The sequence below is a fragment of the Bos indicus genome, chromosome 8, assembly GCF_029378745.1.
Source record: "Bos indicus isolate NIAB-ARS_2022 breed Sahiwal x Tharparkar chromosome 8, NIAB-ARS_B.indTharparkar_mat_pri_1.0, whole genome shotgun sequence".
NCBI lineage: Eukaryota > Metazoa > Chordata > Mammalia > Artiodactyla > Bovidae > Bos > Bos indicus.
In genome coordinates this window covers 106134679-106156795 of record NC_091767.1, presented here as the reverse complement: position 1 = coordinate 106156795, position 22117 = coordinate 106134679, and the positions used below count along the sequence as shown (strand labels likewise).

At 41.7% G+C, this 22117-nt stretch overlaps 1 protein-coding gene across 3 annotated transcripts in view; it reads left to right on the top strand.

Moving 5' to 3' along the window:
- The window catches only part of ASTN2 (astrotactin 2), a 1047731-nt gene that overhangs the window by 441912 nt on the left and 583702 nt on the right, over positions 1-22117 (top strand). For all 3 annotated transcript variants that reach the window (XM_070795372.1, XM_019966821.2, XM_070795370.1), the window contains one exon: positions 6364-6531. In XM_070795372.1, the coding sequence (XP_070651473.1) occupies positions 6364-6531 (168 nt within the window). The remainder of the gene's footprint in view (positions 1-6363; positions 6532-22117) is intronic.

The following is a 22117-nucleotide window of genomic DNA, read 5'->3' as shown; positions in this document are numbered from 1 at the left end:
GATAGGCTACAGTCCATGGGGTCACAAAGAGTCGGACATGACTGAGCGACTTCACTTTCACTTTATATATACATGCTCATCACTTTCAGGCAGTTCTCACAGCACTCTTTTGGTGTTTAGTCACTAAGTCATGTCTGATTCTTGCAACTCCATGGACTACAGCATGCCAGGCTTCCCTGTCCTTCTCTGTCTCCCAGAGTTTGCTTAAAATCATGTCCACTAAGTCAGTGATGCCATCCAACCATCTTGTCCTCTGTTGCCCCTTTCTCCTCTTACCCTCAATTTGTCCCAGGATCAGGGTCTTTTCCGGTAGATCAGCTTTTTGCATCAGGTGGCCAAAGTATTAGAGATTCAGCTCCAACACCAGTCCTTCCAATGCATATTCAGGGTTGATTTCCTTTAGGGTGTACTGGTTTGATCTCCTTGCAGGCCAAGGAACTCTCAAGGGTCTTCTCCAGCACCACAGTTCAAAGGCATCAATTTTTCATCACTCTGCCTTCTTTATGTTCCAACTCTCACATCTATACATGACTACTGGAAAAACCATAGTTTTGACTAGATGGAACTTTGTCAGCAAAGTGATGTCTCTGCTTTTTAATACGCTGTCTAGGTTTGTCACAGCTTTGCTTCCAAGGAGTAGGTGTCTTTTAATTTCAGTCACCATCGGTGGTGATTTTGAGCCCAAGAAAATAAAATCTACCTCTGTTTCCATTGTTTCCCCATTTACTTGCCATGAAGTGATGGGACAAGATCCCATGATGTTAGATTTTTTGAATGTTGAGTTTTAAGTCAACTTTTTCACTCTCCTGTTTCACCTTCATCAACAGGCTTTTTAGTTCCTCTTCACTTTCTGCCATAAGGCTGGTATCGTCTGCATATCTGAAGTTGTTGATATTTCTCTTGGCAACCTTGATTCTAGTTTATGATTCATCCAGCCTGACATTTCTCATGATGTACTCTGCATATAAGTTAAATAAGCAGGGTGACAATATACAGCCTTGATGTACTCCTTTTCCAATTGTGAACCAGGCCATTGTTTCATGTCCAGTTCTAACTGTTGCTTCTTGACCTGCATAGAGATTTTTCAAGAGGCAGGTAAGGTGGTCTGGTATTCCCATCTCTTGAAGAATTTTCTACAGTTTGTTGTGATTCACACAGTCAAAGGCCTTAGTGTAGTCAATGAAACAGATATAGATGTTTTTGTGGGAAATGAAAGTAATAGTCACTCAGTCGTGTCCAAGTCTTTGCAACCCCATGGACTATATAGTCCATGGAATTATCCAGGCCAGAAAACTGGAGTGGGTAGCCTTTCCCTTCTCCAGGGATCAAACCCAGATCTCCCACATTGGAGGCAGATTCTTTACCAGCTGAGCCACAAGGGAAGCCCAAGAATACTGGAGTGGGTAGCCTATCCCTTCTCCAACGGGTCTTTCTGACCCAGCAATCAAACCGGGGTCTCCTTATGGAGGATGTATTGTATCTACCTCTGCATACATTGGGCTTCCCTGGTGGCTCAGATGGTAAAGAATCCACCTGCAATGAAGGAGACCCGGATTTAATCCCTGATTTGGGAAGATCCCCTGGAGAAAGGGATGGCTACCCACTCCAGTATTCTTGCTTGGAGAATCCCATGGACAGCAGAGCCTGGCAGGCTATAGTCCATGGGGTCACAAAGAGTCAGACACGACTGAGCCACTGAGCACCCACTGCATACATTTGATCTCCCTTGTTATTCCACAGTTTTATTGCTGGAGTCAGTCTGTCTTTGAATCTTTATGTCTATTTCTTACTCAGAGCGGTTTAATGAGTGTTGGATGAATGGACATGGTTTACACCTTGATTAGACTTCTCAGTCACTTTCTCTCACTCTCTGGGTGGCTGCTCTCTGGTGCATATCCTTGCCCCTTCATACTGAGTCCCTCTAGCATCTCTACTTTCATCATCCACAGCAGAAGTTCAGTTCTCTGGGTGAACAAGAGCTCAGAAGCCATGATGGCAGATTTCAAGTTTTGGTTTGCAATTAGGGAGACTCTGAAGGGCTAGTCTTGCATTCTGACTCCCATGCGTGCGTGCACACGTGCATGCTAAGTTGCTACATTCATGTCTGACTCTGTACGACACTATGGTCTGTAACCCACCAGACTCCTCTGTCCATGGGATTCTCCAGGCAAGAATACTGGGCGGGGGCGGGTTGCCATATCCTCCTCCAAGGGGTCTTCCCAACCCAGGGATCGAACCTGAGTCTCTTATGTTTCCTGCATCAGAAGATGGGCTCTTTACCACTAGAGCCACCTGAGAAGCCGCACAGGATGAGAAAAATAAATAAATAAGTTTCAGGATCAAGGCAGAAGCATATCTGCTTCCTAATTCCATCATAAAGTGAGCTACACTTTCCTCTAGTCAAGCATGGGACTTTAATTTCATTATTTCATTCAACAGATGCTCACCAAACTCCTAGTATGTGCCGTATCTTTTACTGGGGGCTGGATTGATAAGGACTGATGAATGAGTCATGATTTCTTTCCTGCAGGAGGTCACAGTGTGTCAGAGAAAGCGGAAGCCCTTCACCACGATAGGGACACGCTGAAGGGGGAGGTACAGACTACCCAAAGAGGAGTAGAAGGACCAAGGAAGGCAACTCTGCCTCATACCCAACCACAGCCTCGATTCTCGAGATAATCCGGGGTAATGGGCATGTCCTAGCTTTGGATGCTGAAAAACTTGGGTTAAGCTTCTACTTTGGCCACTTACTAGTTGTGCAAATTTGACTAAATCAATCTGTCTCTCTGAACCTTATGTTGCCTATCTGTAAAAGGTGGCCATACTTATTCTGCCAGGCTCTTGTAAGGATTAAGTGAATGCTCATCCCAGGATCTGGACCCAATAGTATGTTCAAAGGATAGTAACTCCCTTCTGTCATTAAAACCAACATATTATCTTTTTTAAAGACATTGAGGACAACTTGCTTTTGGGTGAGTCACTTCCGAAGAGAATCATGTTTCTCATATTTGAAAAGATCTGTTAATCACTATTGCCTTCAGAGCTTCCAAGATCAAAAGAAATTTAAATAGTAGTCAAAATAGCTCCAGCAAGTTGAGATTTCCCCATGTGCCAGGGACTTCACATACTGTAGTGGATGTTGTGACACTGCTTCCAAATCTCTTATTAGAACACGGGCACTCATTCCTCCAGCTGCCTGAAATGTTGACGGTTGAACACTCTGAGTCTTTCTTGAAGAAATGCCCTCCATTGAAATGGACTATTTCACCGGAACTTTGATCCCTTCCCAGGGATGTCTCTGCCCCTATGATGGTTAGTGTTGGAGATACAAAGACCTAACACCTTTGTCTTGATTTGGATTACAAGTCTAAAGGACCATCTTTGCTCCAGTGCTTCCCATGGCCTCGGCTGTAACTGCATGCAATCCCCCTTCTCCCTCTGCCCCATCCCACTTTGCTCATGTCCCTACAAGAGAACACCCCCCAAAACCTCCTGCATCCCACTGTCTGACTTTGAGTCTGATTTCTGGTGAACCTGACCCGAGACAAATGCATTGTCTCATTTAATCTTTATCTTTTTTTTTTTTTTTTTTTAACCCTGTGAAAGGAAAATCAATATCTACCTCTTTCTCAGGCTTTGACGGAGATGTGTTTTCTTGTCCAAGCTTACAGAACCAGTAGGTAGCGGACTGAAGATCTCAGTACCTGTCTTGCCAGCTCTGTTCTCTTCATCCCCGTGCTGTGTCACTTCCCTAAACTAGTGGGATTAGCCAAACTCAGCCCTGGGACATAATTCAATATCCATCCCTCAGTCTTTAGTGAGAATAAATACAAGAATTATCCATTTAAACAGCATGACTGTGCTTTTCAAAAGAAAAGTCTGTAGTTGATACTGACATTCGGCGCCTTGCACATGGATCCGTGTGACATGTTTCTGCTTGGGCTTAGTTCCAGAGGGGAAAATATGGCTTTGTAGATAGATTTGCATATCATTCCTTGCCAGAAAATTTGAAATATGGAATCCAGCAGACTTCTTCTTCTTGTTCTTTATTTTTTTTTTTATTCCCTTTAGCTGCCAAGGATTTGAAGGCTAACTTCAAATGTGGTCATTCCCTTATCTCTGAGCCTGATGCCATCTACTCCTTATGCTTTTCACACAGAGTCACTTCATTCTCACCAAAACCATGTTGTCCACTGTGCTTTTATTTAGAAACTCTTTCTGTATGATGATATAAATCATACCGCATGTGTGAATTAGAGAAGATAACATTGCCTGCCATGCTTGCGTCCTTTTCAGAGTATCTTAGCTCCTGGCAGCCAAGTAGTATCTGAAGTGGTCCTCGCTCTCTGCTCACTTCATTGGCCCACAGCTGGGTACCAGAGCCAAGATGAGCCTGACCATTGGTTAGCTGGCAGGGTCTGATGTGACCTGACAGGTTGCTGCCAAATCCGCAGGATGTCTATTAACTGAGTCCTTCTTTGGAAAATTTAAGTTGCATTCATGAAAGATTTTTTTTTCACTTGATAGTGATATAGAGAGAAGGCAATGCAGGGAGAGAAGCTGAGTCATGCTAATTTTGAAACAATTTAAAATCTCCTCCTGCTGAGGTCTCTAGGTCTGCCATAAATCTAGAACCACTTTGTGGTTCTGTGTCCAGCTTTGTGAAGCCTATTTGTGATCCTATTTGAACTATTTTTATCCCTCTTTCCCCCCATGAAATTCCACTTTCACTGTATTGCTACATATATACTCTCACTGGGTATGACTAATGTGCCATCACCTTCAGTGGACTTCTGTTACAGGACCCCAAAGGAAATATGTATGTAGTTCACGTGTATGTGGGTTTCCCAGGTGGTGCTAGTGATGAAGAAGCTGCCTGCCAGTGCAGGAGATGCAAGAGACGTGCATTCAGTCCCTGATTTGGGAAGATCCCCTGGAGAAGGAAATGGCAACCCATTCCAGTATTCTTGTCTGGAGAATCCCATGGACAGAGGAGCCTGGAGGGCTACAGTCCATAGGGTTCCAAAGAGTCAAACACGACTGAGCAATTGAGCATGCACACACACATATGCGTGTGTATATGTGTGTGTTAATCCACATATGGCTGTCTGTATATATGTGTCTGTGTATATGCATGTTAAAAAGGAGCAATTTTGGAGCCTAGATTGCCAAGTTAGAGTCTTTTGTTTGGCCTACATAAGCTTTAAAGAACAAATTTCAACCATCATTTTCAAACTGGTTGATCACAGCAAAAATCTGAATTTTCTGCCTCTTCTCATGAAAACCTAGCACCACTTACCTTTGGACACATTTGACCTGAGCTGGCTGGAGCTGGGCTGCAGGTGCTCCCTGTGAATGGAGCCCGCAGCACCCAGCTCACCCCAAGCTCCACCTTTCCTTATTGTTTCCCAGCATTAACGAATTTTCCATCGCATGGGTGGTGCTTTTTGTTTTGGAGGTGCTACAGATCTTTTGAATCATCCTTTTCTCTCTCACCCTCGTTCTCTATCCCTCATACAATAAAATAAAACAACCTAAGCCAGGGGGCCACCATGCCATTTCCCTTACACTCAGCCAGTATTTCCCATGGATGTCATCTGCTTATCCCCTGTGGACTATTAGTGACCTGTTTCAAGAGGGATGCATGGATGACAAAAACAAAAACTTTTTGTATTTTAAATTTTAATACAGTAAGTCTTCAACAAACGAACCTTCAAGTTGCGAACTTTCAAAGATGCGAACGTGCGTTCACATGTCCAGTCATATCAGTTAGTTCACGTGAATGTCATCATCTGTAAAAGTTGGGTACAAGGCTCACCCTGTTGGACTTATGAACAAACTGGGCTTACGAGTGTGCTCTGGGAACAGAACTTGTTTGTATGCAGGGAACTTAATGCACTCAATCATTCTTTCCTAGGACAAATCAGGCACTGGCTAAGCACTTTATCCACGTTAATTTATTTCATTTTCACAACACCGGGGTGGGTTCTGTTAGTATTCACATTTACAGACAATGTGGCCAAGACCCAGAGGGAGTGAGCGGCTTCCCCAGAGTCTAGGGCTGGTAATGGCGGATCTGGGATTTGAACTCAGGTCTCTGTCAGTCTTGAGGGCCTGACTCCCAAGCACTCGGCAGAACTGTCTCTCATGTCTGACTTATCTGTCTCCGTCTGTTGCTCACACCATAACTTGCACACTGTAAATGCTCTGTGAAGGTGTGTAGATCTGCGACAACAGAGGACCTGTGGTGAGGGGAGTGGCTGTATGTACCTGTCTCCTTTCCTGCCCTGTACATCAGCAGCAAGACACTTGTGTCCGGAAATCACGCAGAAAGTAGCTGTCTTTCTCTCTGTCCCCCTACAGGGAGCAGCTTTGTGGTGAGTGAAGGGAGCTACCTGGACATCTCTGACTGGTTAAACCCAGCCAAGCTGTCCCTGTATTACCAGATCAATGCGACCTCCCCGTGGGTGAGGGACCTCTGCGGACAGAGGACCACAGATGCCTGTGAGCAGCTCTGCGACCCAGAAACCGGTAAGCCATGGGCAGGGCTGGGGGGCGGAGAAGGTATGGGGTGCAAAGGGTCTGCACTCCTTCCGTCTGAAGAATCATGGCTTCTGAGTCGTTGACGAGGGGCTTTATGCAAAGTGTCCATAAGTCCCATTGGTGGATAAACTACGTGCTGTCATTGGCTGACAGGGAAGCAGATTCTGGTAAAACCACAGCATCTCAGAAAGGACCACAGAAAATGCCTAATCCAATTTCAGCAAAGCAAAGAGTCTGCATGTCACCAGACAGCCCTGAGCTCAGATCCTATCTACCTCTTCCTTGCTGGGTGTTCTTTATCATTTTTTCATCTTTATTGAAATATAATTGGCACATAAAGTTGTTTAAGTTTTAGGTGTAAAATGTGATGATTTAATCCATATATATAGGGCAAAATGATTACCATAATAAGGTTCCTTAACGCCTCTACCACCTCACATTCTTACCTTCTTTGTGTGTATATGGTGATAACATTTAAGATCTACTCACTCAGGAGTTTTCAAGATACAACGGTATTGTTGAGTATTCTGTACACTAGATCCCCAGAACTTTTTTTTTTTTTTTTTTTTTTACCTTAAAAGGGGAGATGTTGGCTATCAGGTCCAAGCTAACTGGCCATTTTTTAGCAAGACACTTCCTCTCTCTGAATACTAGAGCATGAAAATATTGTCTAACCCACAACTCTGTTGTTGGGATTAAATGAGATAATGTATGGAGAGCTTCAAGTAGATTCCTTTATTCATTCTTTTGACTGACACATATTGAGTAGTTGGACAGTTTTCTAGGCACTGGGGACATAGCAGTGAACAAAAAATGTAGTCCACTGGAGAAGGGAATGGCAAACCACTTCAGTATTCTTGCCTTGAGAACCCCATGAACAGTATGAAAAGGCAAAATGATAGGATACTGAAAGGGGAACTCCCCAGGTCGGTAGGTACCCAATATACTACTGGAGATCAGTGGAGAAATAACTCCAGAAAGAATGAAGGGACGGAGCCAAAGCAAAAACAATACCAAGTTGTAGATGTGACTGGTGATAGAAGCAAGGTCCGATACTGTAAAGAGCAATATTGCATAGGAACCTGGAATGTCAAGTCCATGAATCAAGGCAAATTGGAAGTGGTCAAACAGGAGATGGCAAGAGTGAACGTTGACATTCTAGGAATCAGTGAACTAAAATGGACTGGAATGGGTGAATTTAACTCAGATGACCATTATATCTACTACTGTGGGCAGGAATCCCTTAGAAGAAATGGAGTGGCCATCATGGTCAACAAGAGTCCGAAATGCAGTACTTGGGTGCAATCTCAAAAGTGACAGAATGATCTCTGTTTGTTTCCAAGGCAAACCATTCAATATCACAGTAATCCAAGTCTATGCCCCAACCAGTAATGCTGAAGAAGCTGAACTTGAATGGTTCTATGAAGACCTACAAGACCTTTTAGAACTAACACCCAAAAAAGATGTCCTTTTCATTATAGGGGACTGGAATGCAAACGTAGGAAGGCAAGAAACACCTGGAGTAACAGGCAAATTTGGCCTTGGAATACAGAATGAAGCAGGGCAAAGGCTAAAAGAGTTTTGCCAAGAGAATACACTGGTCATAGCAAACACCCTCTTCCAACAACACAAGAGAAGACTCTACACATGGACATCATCAGATGGTCATCACTGAAATCAGATTGATTATATTCTTTGCAGCCAAAGATGGAGAAGCTCTATACAGTCAGCAAAAACAAGACCGGGAGCTGACTGTGGCTCGGATCATGAACTCCTTATGGCCAAATTCAGACTTAAATTGAAGAAAGTAGGGAAAACCAGTAGACCATTCAGGTATGACCTAAATCAAATCCCTTATGATTATACAGTGGAAGTGAGAAATAGATTTAAGGGACTAGATCTGATAGATAGAGTACCTGATGAACTATGAAAGGAGGTTTGTGACATTGTACAGCAGACAGGGATCAAGACCATCCCCATGGAAAAGAAATGCAAAAAAGCAAAATGGCTGTCTGGGGAGGACTTACAAATAGCTGTGAAAAGAATAGAAGCAAAAACAAAGGAGAAAAGGAAAGATATTCCCATTTGAATGCAGAGTTCCAAAGAATATCAAGGAGAGATAAGAAAGCCTTCCTCAGTGATCAATGCAACAAAATAGAGGGAAACAGAATGGGAAAGACTAGAGATCTCTTCAAGAAAATTAGAGATACCAAGGGAACATTTCATGCAAAGATGGGCTTGATAAAGGACAGAAATGGTATGGACCTAACAGAAGCAAAAGATATTAAGAAGAGGTGGCAAGAATACACAGAAGAACTGTACAAAAAACATCTTCATGACCCAGATTATGATGATGGTGTGATCACTCAGCTAGACCCAGACATCCTGGAATATGAAGTCAAATGGGCCTTAGAAAGCATCACTACGAACAAAGCTAATGGAGGTGATGGAATTCCAGTTGAGCTATTTCAAATCCTGAAAGATGATGCTGTGAAAGTGCTGCACTCAATATGCCAGCAAATTTGGAAAACTCAGCAGTGGCTGGAAAAGGTCAGTTTTCATTCCAATCCCAAAGAAAGGCAATGCCAAAGAATGCTCAAACTATCGCACAATTGCACTCATCTCACTTGATAGTAAAGTAATGCTCAAAATTCTCCAAGCCAGGCTTCAGCAATACGTGAACCGTGAACGTCTAGATGTTCAAGCTGGTTTTAGAAAAGGCAGGGGGAAGATGGCGGAGGAGTAGGACGGGGAGAACACTTTCTCCCCCACAAATTCATCAAAAGAGCATTTAAACGTTGAGTAAATTCCACAAAACAACTTCTGAATGCCGGCAGAGGACATCAGGCACCCAGAAAAGCAACCCAACTCTTCGAAAGGAGGTAGGAAAAAATATTAAAAACAAAAAAAAAGAGACAAAAGAGGGAGGGACGGAGTTCCGTCCTGGGAAGGGAATCTTAAAAAGAGAGAAGTTTCCAAACACCAGGAAACCTTCTCACTGCCGAATCTGTGCCGAGCTTTGGAAGCACAGAGGGCAACATAACAGGGAGAAAAAATAAATAAACAATTAAAACTCGCAGATTGCGAGCCCTACGGTAACTCCCGCAGCGGAAAGCAGAGCAGACGCCTGCATCCGCCATTAGCAAGCCGGGACTGGGCAGGGAGGCGCGGCGAGGGCTGCATCACTGAGAGTAAGAATCTGGCCTGAATACCCTGAGCGCTATCTGAGCGAAATAATTTGGGCTAGCAAACCAGACTGTGGGATATCTACCACGCGAAAAGCCAGCCCTAACCTAAGACTGCCAGGCCCGCGCACGGAACAAAGGACTGAACAGAGATAGCCGGCTGCAGATCTTCCCCCTCCGGTGACAGGCAGCCAGAGCTGGAAGGGGGCAATCGCAGCCCCAGACAGACATTATCTATAAAACTGTAAGCAGGCTTCTTTGCTAACTAAAACTTCTTGGGGGTCTGGACGGTCAACATCTGCCTGAGAAGGTGCGCAGGTTTTACACCCAGATAACCGAGTGGCGGGGAGGCGATAAGTCGCAGCATTGGCGCTCGCCAAACACCTCATCACCTGAGCTGCTCGGACCTGGGAAGAGCACAAAACGCAGGCCCTACTGAGTCTGCGCCTCTGAGGACTACCCGAGTGCCTGAACCTGAGCGGCTTGGACCTGGGAGGTGCATGCAGCCCAGGGCCAGCCTCGGATTGTTCCCGGCGGAACAACCTAGAGTCCGAGTAGTGTGGACAGGGAGGCTACACGCGCCGTGAGCGGGGGCAGACCCAGGGTGGCTGAGGCACTGCGAGCCCACGCCAGTGTTATTTGTTTACAGCATCCCTCCCTCCCTCCCCACAGCGCGACTGAACAAGTAAGCCTAAAAAAAAAAAAAAAAAAGTGTCCTCCACCGTGCCCTTTGTGTCAGGGCGGAAACCAGATACTGAAGAGACTAGCAAACAGAAGAAAATATAACAGAGGGAAATGCCTTGGAAGCTACAGGCAATAGATCAAAACCCTGTGGTTACTACGGACTACATAGGAAGGGGCCTATAGATCTTGAGAAATATAAATCTGACCAAGGAACTAGCCAAAAATGAACTGAACCCACAACACCCACAAAAAAAAAAAAAAGTCCTAGATATATTTTTATTATTTTTACGATCATTCTTTCTTTCTTTTTTTTTAATTAAAAAAAAAATTTTAAGTCCTCTATTGTTCCTTTAATTTTCACTTTTATAACCTATTACTTTGCAAAAAAAAAAAAAAAAAGACCCTATTTTTTTCTTCTTCAGCAAACTTCATATATATATATTTTATAATTTTTTGACCTTGTTTTTTTTTGTTTTTTTTTGTTTTTGTTTTTTTTCTTCTTTTCTTTAACATTGTATTTTTGAAATTCCAAACTCTACTCTAGATTTTTAATTTTCGCTTTTTGGTATATGTTATCAATTTTGTACCTATAGTTTTTTTTTATATACTTTCTGTGACTTTTTTTTTTTCTTCTCTGTTTCTTTCTCTTCTTCTTTTATATAACATTGTATATCTGAAATTCCAAACTTTACTCTAGATTTTTAATTTATGCTTTTTGGTATTTGATATCAGTTTTGTACCTGTATTTTCTTTATAATTTTTGTGACATTGTTCGTATTTGTTTGTTTGTTTTCTCTCTTTATTTTTCTTCTTCTTCTTTTTTTTTTTTTTTAACATTGTATTTTTGAAATTCCAAACTCTACTCTAGATTTTTAATTTTTGCTTTCTGGTATTAGTTATCAATTTTGTACCTGTACTTTCTTTATAATTTTCGCGACCTTGTTTGTTTTTGTTTGTTCGTTTTTTCTCTCTTTCTTTTCCTTCTTCTTTTCTTTAACATCGTATTTTTGAAATTCCAAACTCTACTCTAGATTTTTAATTTTTGCTTTTATGTATTTGTTACCAATTTTGTACCTTTAAGGACCCAATCTTCAGGACCCATTTTTCACTAGGGAGTGAGATTACTGGCTTGACTGCTCTCTCTCCCTTTGGACTCTCCTTTTTCTCCACCAGGTCGCCTGTGTCTCCTCCCTAACCCCTCTCTACTCTACCCAACTCTGTGAATTTCTGTGTGTTCCAGACGGTGGAGAACACTTAGGGAACTGATTACTGGCTGGATCTGTCTCCCTCCTTTTCATTCCCCCCTTTTATCCTTCTGGCCACCTCTGTTACCTTCCTCCTTCTTCTCTGTATAACCCCGTGAACATCTCTGAGTGGTCCAGTTGTGGAGTGCACATAAGGAAGTGACTACTGGCTAGCCCACTCTCTCCACTATTGATTCACCTCATCTCATTTGGGTCCCCTCTAACTCCCTCCTCCCTCTTCTCTTCTCCATGTAACCCTGTGAACCTCTCTGAGTGACCCTCACTGTAGAGAAACTTTTCATCTTTAATGTAGATGTTTTATCAATGGTGCTGTATAGAAGGAGAAGTTTTGAAACTACCGTAAACATAAGACTGATAACCGGAAGCAGGAGACTTAAGTCCAAACCCTGACTCCAGGGAACTCCTGACTCCAAGGAACATTCATTGACAGGAGCTCATCAAATGCCTCCATACCGACACTGAAACCAAGCACCACACAAGGGCCAATAAGTTCCAGGGCAAGACATACCAAACAAATTCTCCAACAACAAAGGAACACAGCCCTGAGCTTCAAGATACAGGCTGCCCAAAGCCACCCCAAAACTATAGACATCTCATAACTCATTACTGGACATTTCATTGCACTCCAGAGAGAAGAAATACAGCTCCACCCACCAGAACACCGACACAAGCTTCCCTAACCAGGAAACCTTGACAAGCCACCTGTACAAACCCACACACAGTGAGGAAACGCCACAATAAAGAGAACTCCACAAACTGCCAGAATACAGAAAGGACACCCCAAACTCAGCAATTTAAACAAGATGAAGAGACAGAGGAATACTCAGCAGATAAAGGAACAGGATAAATGCCCACCAAACCAAACAAAAGAGGAAGAGATAGGGAATCTACCTGATAAACAATTCCGAATAATGATAGTGAAATTGATCCAAAATCTTGAAACTAAAATGGAATCACAGATAAATAGCCTGGAGACAAGGATTGAGAAGATGCAAGGAAGGTTTAACAAGGACCTAGAAGAAATAAAAAAGAGTCAATATATAATGAATAATGCAATAAGTGAAATTAAAAACACTCTGGAGGCAACAAATAGTAGAATAACAGAGGCAGAAGACAGGATTAGTGAATTAGAAGATAGAATGGTAGAAATAAATGAATCAGAGAGGATAAAAGAAAAACGAATTAAAAGAAATGAGGACAATCTCAGAGACCTCCAGGACAATATTAAACGCTACAACATTCGAATCATAGGGGTTCCAGAAGAAGAAGACAAAAAGAAAGACCATGAGAAAATACTTGAGGAGATAATAGTGGAAAACTTCCCTAAAATGGGGAAGGAAATAATCACCCAAGTCCAAGAAACCCAGAGAGTCCCAAACAGGATAAACCCAAGGAGAAACACCCCAAGACACATATTAATCAAATTAACAAAGATCAAACACAAAGAACAAATATTAAAAGCAGCAAGGGAAAAACAACAAATAACACACAAGGGAATTCCCATAAGGATAACAGCTGATCTTTCAATAGAAACTCTTCAAGCCAGGAGGGAATGGCAAGACATACTTAAAATGATAAAAGAAAATAACCTACAGCCTAGATTATTGTACCCAGCAAGGATCTCATTCAAGTATGAAGGCGAAATCAAAAGCTTTTCAGACAAGCAAAAGCTGAGAGAATTCTGCACCACCAAACCAGCTCTCCAACAAATACTAAAGGATATTCTCTAGACAGGAAACACAAAAACGGTGTATAAACTCGAACCCAAAACAATAAAGTAAATGGCAACGGGATCATACTTATCAGTAATTACCTTAAACGTAAATGGGTTGAATGCCCCAACCAAAAGACAAAGACTGGCTGAATGGATACAAAAACAAGACCCCTACATATGTTGTCTACAAGAGACCCACCTCAAAACAGGGGACACATACAGACTGAAAGTGAAGGGCTGGAAAAAGATTTTCCATGCAAATAGGGACCAAAAGAAAGCAGGAGTAGCAATACTCATATCAGATAAAATAGACTTTAAAACAAAGGCTGTGAAAAGAGACAAAGAAGGTCACTACATAATGATCAAAGGATCAATCCAAGAAGAAGATATAACAATTATAAATATATATGCACCCAACACGGGAGCACCACAGTATGTAAGACAAATGCTAACAAGTATGAAAGGAGAAATTAACAATAACACAATAATAGTGGGAGACTTTAATACCCCACTTACACCTATGGATAGATCAACTAAACAGAAAATTAACAAGGAAACACAAACTTTAAACGATGCAATAGACCAGTTAGACCTAATTGATATCTATAGGACATTTCATCCCAAAACAATGAATTTCACCTTTTTCTCAAGTGCACATGGAACCTTCTCCAGGATAGATCACATCCTGGGCCATAAAGCTAGCCTTGGTAAATTCAAAAAAATAGAAATCATTCCAAGCATTTTTTCTGACCACAATGCAGTAAGATTAGATCTCAATTACAGGAGAAAAACTATTAAAAATTCCAACATATGGAGGCTGAACAACACACTGCTGAATAACCAACAAATCACAGAAGAAATCAAAAAAGAAATCAAAATTTGCATAGAAACGAATGAAAATGAAAACACAACAACCCAAAACCTGTGGGACACGGTAAAAGCAGTCCTAAGGGGAAAGTTCATAGCAATACAGGCACACCTCAAGAAACAAGAAAAAAGTCAAATAAATAACCTAACTCTACACCTAAAGCAACTAGAAAAGGAAGAAATGAAGAACCGGAGGGTTAGTAGAAGGAAAGAAATCTTAAAAATTAGAGCAGAAATAAATGCAAAAGAAACAAAAGAGACCATAGCAAAAATCAACAAAACCAAAAGCTGGTTCTTTGAAAGGATAAATAAAATTGACAAACCATTAGCCAGACTCATCAAGAAACAAAGGGAGAAAAATCAAATCAACAAAATTAGAAACGAAAATGGAGAGATCACAACAGACAACACAGAAATACAAAGGATCATAAGAGACTACTATCAACAATTATATGCCAATAAAATGGACAACGTGGAAGAAATGGACAAATTCTTAGAAAAGTACAACTTTCCAAAACTGGACCAGGAAGAAATAGAAAATCTTAACAGACCAATCACAAGCATAGAAATTGAAACTGTAATCAAAAATATCCCAGCAAACAAAAGCCCAGGTCCAGACGGCTTCACAGCTGAATTCTACCAAAAATTTAGAGAAGAGCTAACACCTATCCTGCTCAAACTCTTCCAGAAAATTGCAGAGGAAGGTAAACTTCCAAACTCATTCTATGAGGCCACCATCACCCTAATACCAAAACCTGACAAAGATGCCACAAAAAAAGAAAACTACAGGCCAATATCACTGATGAACATAGATGCAAAAATCCTTAACAAAATTCTAGCAATCAGAATCCAACAACACATTAAAAAGATCATACACCATGATCAAGTGGGCTTTATCCCAGGGATGCAAGGATTCTTCAATATCTGCAAATCAGTCAATGTAATACACCACATTAACAAATTGAAAAATAAAAACCATATGATTATCTCAATAGATGCAGAGAAAGCCTTTGACAAAATTCAACATCCATTTATGATAAAAAAAAAAACTCTCCAGATAGCAGGAATAGAAGGAACATACCTCAACATAATAAAAGCTATATATGACAAACCCACAGCAAACATTATCCTCAATGGTGAAAGATTGAAAGCATTTCCTCTAAAGTCAGGAACAAGACAAGGGTGCCCACTTTCACCATTACTATTCAACATAGTTTTGGAAGTTTTGGCCACAGCAATCAGAGCAGAAAAAGAAATAAAAGGAATCCAAATTGGAAAAGAAGAAGTAAAACTCTCACTATTTGCAGATGACATGATCCTCTACGTAGAAAACCCTAAAGATTCCACCAGAAAATTACTAGAAATAATCAATGACTATAGTAAAGTTTCAGGATATAAAATCAACACACAGAAATCCCTTGCATTCCTATACACTAATAATGAGAAAACAGAAAGAGAAATTAAGGAAACAATTCCATTCACCATTGCAACAGAAAGAATAAAATACTTAGGAATATATCTACCTAAAGAAACTAAAGACCTATATATAGAAAACTATAAAACACTGGTGAAAGAAATCAAAGAGGACACTAATAGATGGAGAAATATACCATGTTCATGGATTGGAAGAATCAATATAGTGAAAATGAGTATACTACCCAAAGCAATTTACAGATTCAATGCAATCCCTATCAAGCTACCAACGGTATTCTTCACAGAGCTAGAACAAATAATTTCACAATTTGTATGGAAATACAAAAAACCTCGAATAGCCAAAGCGATCTTGAGAAAGAAGAATGGAACTGGAGGAATCAACCTACCTGACTTCAGGCTCTACTACAAAGCCACAGTTATCAAGACAGTATGGTACTGGCACAAAGACAGAAATATTGATCAATGGAATAAAATAGAAAGCCCAGAGATAAATCCACGCACCTATGGACACCTTATCTTTGACAAAGGAGGCAAGAATATACAATGGATTAAAGACAATCTCTTTAACAAGTGGTGCTGGGAAATCTGGTCAACCACTTGTAAAAGAATGAAACTGGACCACTTTCTAACACCATACACAAAAATAAACTCAAAATGGGTTAAAGATCTAAACGTAAGACCAGAAACTATAAAACTCCTAGAGGAGAACATAGGCAAAACACTCTCCGACATACATCACAGCAGGATCCTCTATGACCCACTTCCCAGAATATTGGAAATAAAAGCAAAAATAAACAAATGGGACCTAATTAACCTTAAAAGCTTCTGCACATCAAAGGAAACTGTTAGCAAGGTGAAAAGACAGCCTTCAGAATGGGAGAAAATAATAGCAAATGAAGCAACCGACAAACAACTAATCTCAAAAATATACAAGCAACTCCTACAGCTCAACTCCAGAAAAATAAACGACCCAATCAAAAAATGGGCCAAAGAACTAAATAGACATTTCTCCAAAGAAGACATACAGATGGCTAACAAACACATGAGAAGATGGTCAACATCACTCATTATCAGAGAAATGCAAATCAAAACCACTATGAGGTACCATTTCACACCAGTCAGAATGGCTGCGATCCAAAAGTCTACAAATAATAAATGCTGGAGAGGGTGTGGAGAAAAGGGAACCCTCTTACACTGTTGGTGGGAATGCAAACTAGTACAGCCACTATGGAGAACAGTGTGGAGATTCCTTAAAAAACTGGAAATAGAACTGCCTTATGATCCAGCAATCCCACTGCTGGGCATACACACTGAGGAAACCAGAAGGGAAAGAGACACGTGTACCCCAATGTTCATCGCAGCACTGTTTATAATAGCCAAGACATGGAAGCAACCTAGATGTCCATCAGCAGATGAATGGATAAGAAAACTGTGGTACATATACACAATGGAGTATTACTCAGCCATTAAAAAGAATACATTTGAATCAGTTCTAATGAGGTGGATGAAACTGGAGCCTATTATACAGAGTGAAGTAAGCCAGAAGGAAAAACATAAATACAGTATACTAACGCAAAAATATGGAATTTAGAAAGATGGTAACGATAACCCGGTGTACGAGACAGCAAAAGAGACACTGATGTATAGAACAGTCTTATGGACTCTGTAGGTGAGGGAGAGGGTGGGAAGATTTGGCAGAATGGCAATGAAACATGTAAAATATCATGTAGGAAACGAGTTGCCAGTCCAGGTTCGATGCACGATGCTGGATGTTTGGGGCTGGTGCACTGGGACGGCCCAGAGGGATGGTATGGGAGGGAGGAGGGAGGAGGGTTCGGGATGGGGAACACATGTATACCTGTGGCGGATTCATTTTGATATTTGGCAAAACTAATACAATTATGTAAATTTAAAAATAAAATAAAATTAGAAAAAAAAAAGAATTGACAAAAAAAAAAAAAGAAAAGGCAGGGGAATCAGAGATCAAATTGCCAACATCCGATAAATATCTATTTCTGCTTTATTGACTATGCCAAAGCCTTTGACTGTGTGGACCACAATAAACTGTGGAAAATTCTTCAGGAGATGGGAATACCAGACCACCTGATCTGCCTCTTGAGAAATTTGTATGCAGGTCAAGAAGCAACAGTTAGAACTGGACATGAAACAACAGACTGGTTCCAAATAGGAAAAGGAGTACATCAAGACTGTATATTGTCACCCTGCGTATTTAACTTATACACAGAGTACATCATGAGAAACGCTGGGCTGGAAGAAGCACAAGCTGGAGTCAAGATTGCCGGGAGAAATATCAATAACCTGAGATATGCAGATGACACCACTCTTATGGGAGAAAATGAAGAGGAACTAAAAAGCTGCTTTTTGAAAGTGAAAGAGGAGAGTGAAAATTTGGCTTAAAGTTCAACATTCAGAAAACGAAGATCATGGCATCTGGTCCCATCACTTAATGGGAAATAGATGGGGAAACAGTGGAAACAGTGTCAGATTTTATTTTTTTGAGCTCCAAAATCACTGCAGATGGTGATTGCAGCCATGAAACTAAAAGATGCTTATTCCTTGGAAGGATAGTTATGACCAACCTAGACAGCATATTAAAAAGCAGAGATATTACTTTGCCAACAAAGGTCTGTCTAGTCAAGGCTATGGTTTTTCCAGTGTTCATGTATGGATGTGAGAGTTGGACTGTAAAGAAAGCTGAGCACCGAAGAACTGATGCTTTTGAACTGTGGTGTTGGAGAAGACTCTTGAGAGTCCCTTGGACTGCAAGGAGATCCAACCAGTCCATCCTAAAGGAGATCAGTCCTGTGTGTTCATTGCAAGGACTGATGCTGAAGCTGAAACTCCAATACTTTGGCCACCTCATGGGAAGAGTTGACTCACTGGAAAAGACCCTCATGCTGGGAGGGACTGGGGGCAGGAGGAGAAGGGAACCACAGAGGGTGAGATGGCTGGATGGCATCACCGATTTGATGGACATGAGTTTAGGTAAACTCCAGGAGTTGGTAATGGACAGGGTGGCCTGGTGTGCTGTGATTCATGGGGTTGCAAAGAGTCAGACATGACTGAGGGACTGAAATGAACTGAACTGAGTTACACTTCTATTCTGCAGAGAGATTAAATCTGCATTGCCTGAGAAGGCAGCCACTAGCCACGTGTGCTATTTAAGTTTAAGTTCATTGAAATTAAACACTTTCTCCATCGTGTTAGCTGTGTTTCATATGCTCCATAGCTAATGTGACTGGTTGTACCCTTGGAGAACGCGGAACAGTAGCATCATTGCAGAGTGTTCTGTTGGACTGGGCTATAGTAGACAAATGGGGTAAGGCAGATGCTGCCAGAGGGTGAGAAATGCCGGATGAGGGCACAAAGCTTGGGGGTGCCCCTGGAGCAGGTGTGGAGCTGTCATGACAGAGACAGTGGCCAGGGACAGCTTCTCCAAGGCGGTAACCTTTGCTAAAGAACAGGCACTTTAAAACACCTTAAGCTGGTGATGGTAAAAGCCATGCTTCTCTCTGGGGGAAAGCATTCTAGGCTGAGGGAATGCACGGGCAGCGCCTCTGCAGCAGGCACAGGAGCATGCCATAGGGTCAGCACTCGCAGAAAGACCAGTGGGGTTGGAGGGGAGCGGGGAGAGGAGTTAGGAAGCAAACCGGAAAAGCAGAAGGCTGGTGGTGGGGAGAGGGCGTGGATGATGAGAGGAGGTTGCAGGGCCTTGTATAGGAGGATGAGGACTTCAGATGTTACTCTTAAGTGAGGTGAAATCCATTGGAGGATTCTGAGCACAGAAGCAGCTTGACCTACACCGTAACAGGACCACTCTGGCTGCCGTGTGGCAAATCAGCTTAGAGGGTATTCAAGGGTGCTGTTATTCTTTTTTTTTTTTCAATTGTACTTAAAAAAAAAATTTGTTTATTTGGCTGTGCTGGATCTTAGTTGCAGCACTTGGGATATTCAGTCTTATCTCTTCCCCATCTTCACGCTGTACTGTATCTCTGTAGTACGGACAGATTTTGTGGTCACAGTCCACGTTCTTTCCTTGCACTTCCTATACTTCTAAATTGTGTGTATAATACATATATGTGTATTATGTGTGTATGTATATATATATATATATACACACACATAATACACACATATATATATACACATATAATGTTTTATTTGGGGACATTAATGTTCAGTCTTTGTGTTGTATGGTTTTATGAGTTTTGACAAACTCTCCTTTTATAGATATTTGTTATTTATTTATTTGGACACACCAGATCTCAGTTGCAGCATGTGAGCTCTAGTTTTCTGACCAGGGATCGAACCTTGGCTCCCTGCTTTGGGAGTGTGGAGTCTTAGCCACTGGACCACCAGGAAATTCCCAAGGCTACAATTATTGATGTCAGAAAAACAGAACACCTGGATTCAAACCCTGTTTCTATCACTTACCTCATATCTTGGGCAAATCATTTCAGCCTCTATAAATTTAGTGTCCTCATCTGTAAAATGGGGATAATGATGCAGTACCTGCTTTGTGGGGCTATGATTGAGCTAATTGTAAAAAAGAGCTTCTCAAGTCAACTTGCACTCCTCCTCCCACCTTGCAAACTCAGATGCTGTAAAGTGATGTGCACAGAGCTTCACCAGCACTTTTCACTGAGGGTGGACCATTAATAGTGAAGGGAGGCAACAGTATCAAACCCCAACGTGTAGAAGTAAGGTGGCCCTCTGAAGAGTATGGTGGAAAACCCACTTCTAAACCTCGTGGTGACGTGTTGTACTGGTCAAGAGCGTTTTCCCCAAGGAGAAGGCTGGTCATAACCACAGGTACTCCTTGGCCTTCTAGCATATCTAAGGCTCCTGCAGACATGTGGAGATATTAGCCCACTTGTTCCTCTTGTGACAATCGCCTTCATGTGTCTACAGGGAGAATGCTTCCCAGGTAAAACATGAAAAATAAGCATTGGGATCCAAAAATCTTATTCAAAGAATAGGTTCTTAGCTGGAGGTAGAAATTTGTGAGTCAACTGCATATAGATAGTGTTAACTTGGAATACACTACATTATTTACAGTCAGTGGTTAGTAAGTGGACATCTTATTCGTAATTGCTGCCCAATAATAGTTATTAATGTCCACAAACAGGGAACTAGGAGTTAGAGAGGCGATTTGCCAAGATCACAGAGCAAGTTAGCAATGAAGCTCGTTCTTCTTCTTCCCAGTCCTATGGGAAGGACTTAGTATAACCTAAAACTTATACTGGCATCTTTTCTCTGCAGTTTCACCCCTCTCTCCATTAACAAGATGCTGACTATCTTGCCTGGAAATCTCACTGCACTGATGCTGTAGAGTAAGGGGTCTCAGTAGCCCAGGTCAGCAGTGCACTTTCTCAACCCAGATTCTCAAGCACTTCTCCAATGGGCAGCAGTTTTGGAGTAAGGAAAGGGCTTCTCCAGGCTAGCCCCCTGGTCTCTGCAGAGTAAGGCAAGGATTTGGCTAGCTAGCCATCATTCCATCCTTATCTTTTAGTTGGAAGCCTGTTCAGATGTATTTTTGCAGCCTTTACATAGACCTACTAGGGAAGCTATTTAGAAAATGAAATGTAGCTCTAGTATACCATTGGATCAGACAGCTAGATCTTCTTTCTCTTAATTAAAACATTTATACTTGAAGGCATTGTCACCCTAAGCAGGCTCCCTGTACCCACAGCACACACATGTGTGCACACACACACCCACACACTTGATTATCCTCATGCAACAACCAGGAAAACCCTATGGAATTATGTGCTTCTGGAGCTAGTCATGTAGATTCTGCCTCTTTTTTCTTTCCTTAAAAAGTAGACAAGATGGGAGGTAGGAGGGAACGGAAAGGATCCACTTCTTTTCTCCTTCTATGAAGCCTCAGCTAGACAGAGTGGTGAGTGCCTTATGGTCTGACCTTCTGATTTTCCAGTTGATCTGCCTTCAGGTACAAGCCCATGATTTCTGAGGATCTTTTTCACTATCTACAGGCTTAAAGACATAATTCCAAAGAGTGGATCATCCAGGAAGCAAGTGTGTGTTAGTCAGTTTGAAAATGATCAACTTTCCCAACAGTATTCCCAAGAATAACACCCACACATATACATTCACCCCTTAGAGCTGAGAATGTCACAGGAATCCAGTGGGTTGACCTTAACTTTGTCACTGATGATACTGATGTGCAGAGAAGAAAGGTAAGAAAGGACCGAAGTCACGCAGCCAGCAGGAGGCAGAGCCAGGATTCAAGCTCAGGATACTCAGTTCCTACCCAATGCTTCTCCAGCCCTCAGCAGGTCTAGAGGAAATCTTACATTCCACATCTCTCAAAGGCTGCCAGCTTCTGCTGATGCTTCTGATCCAAGGACTACCCTAGCTACAGCAAAGCTCTAGAGCTCTAA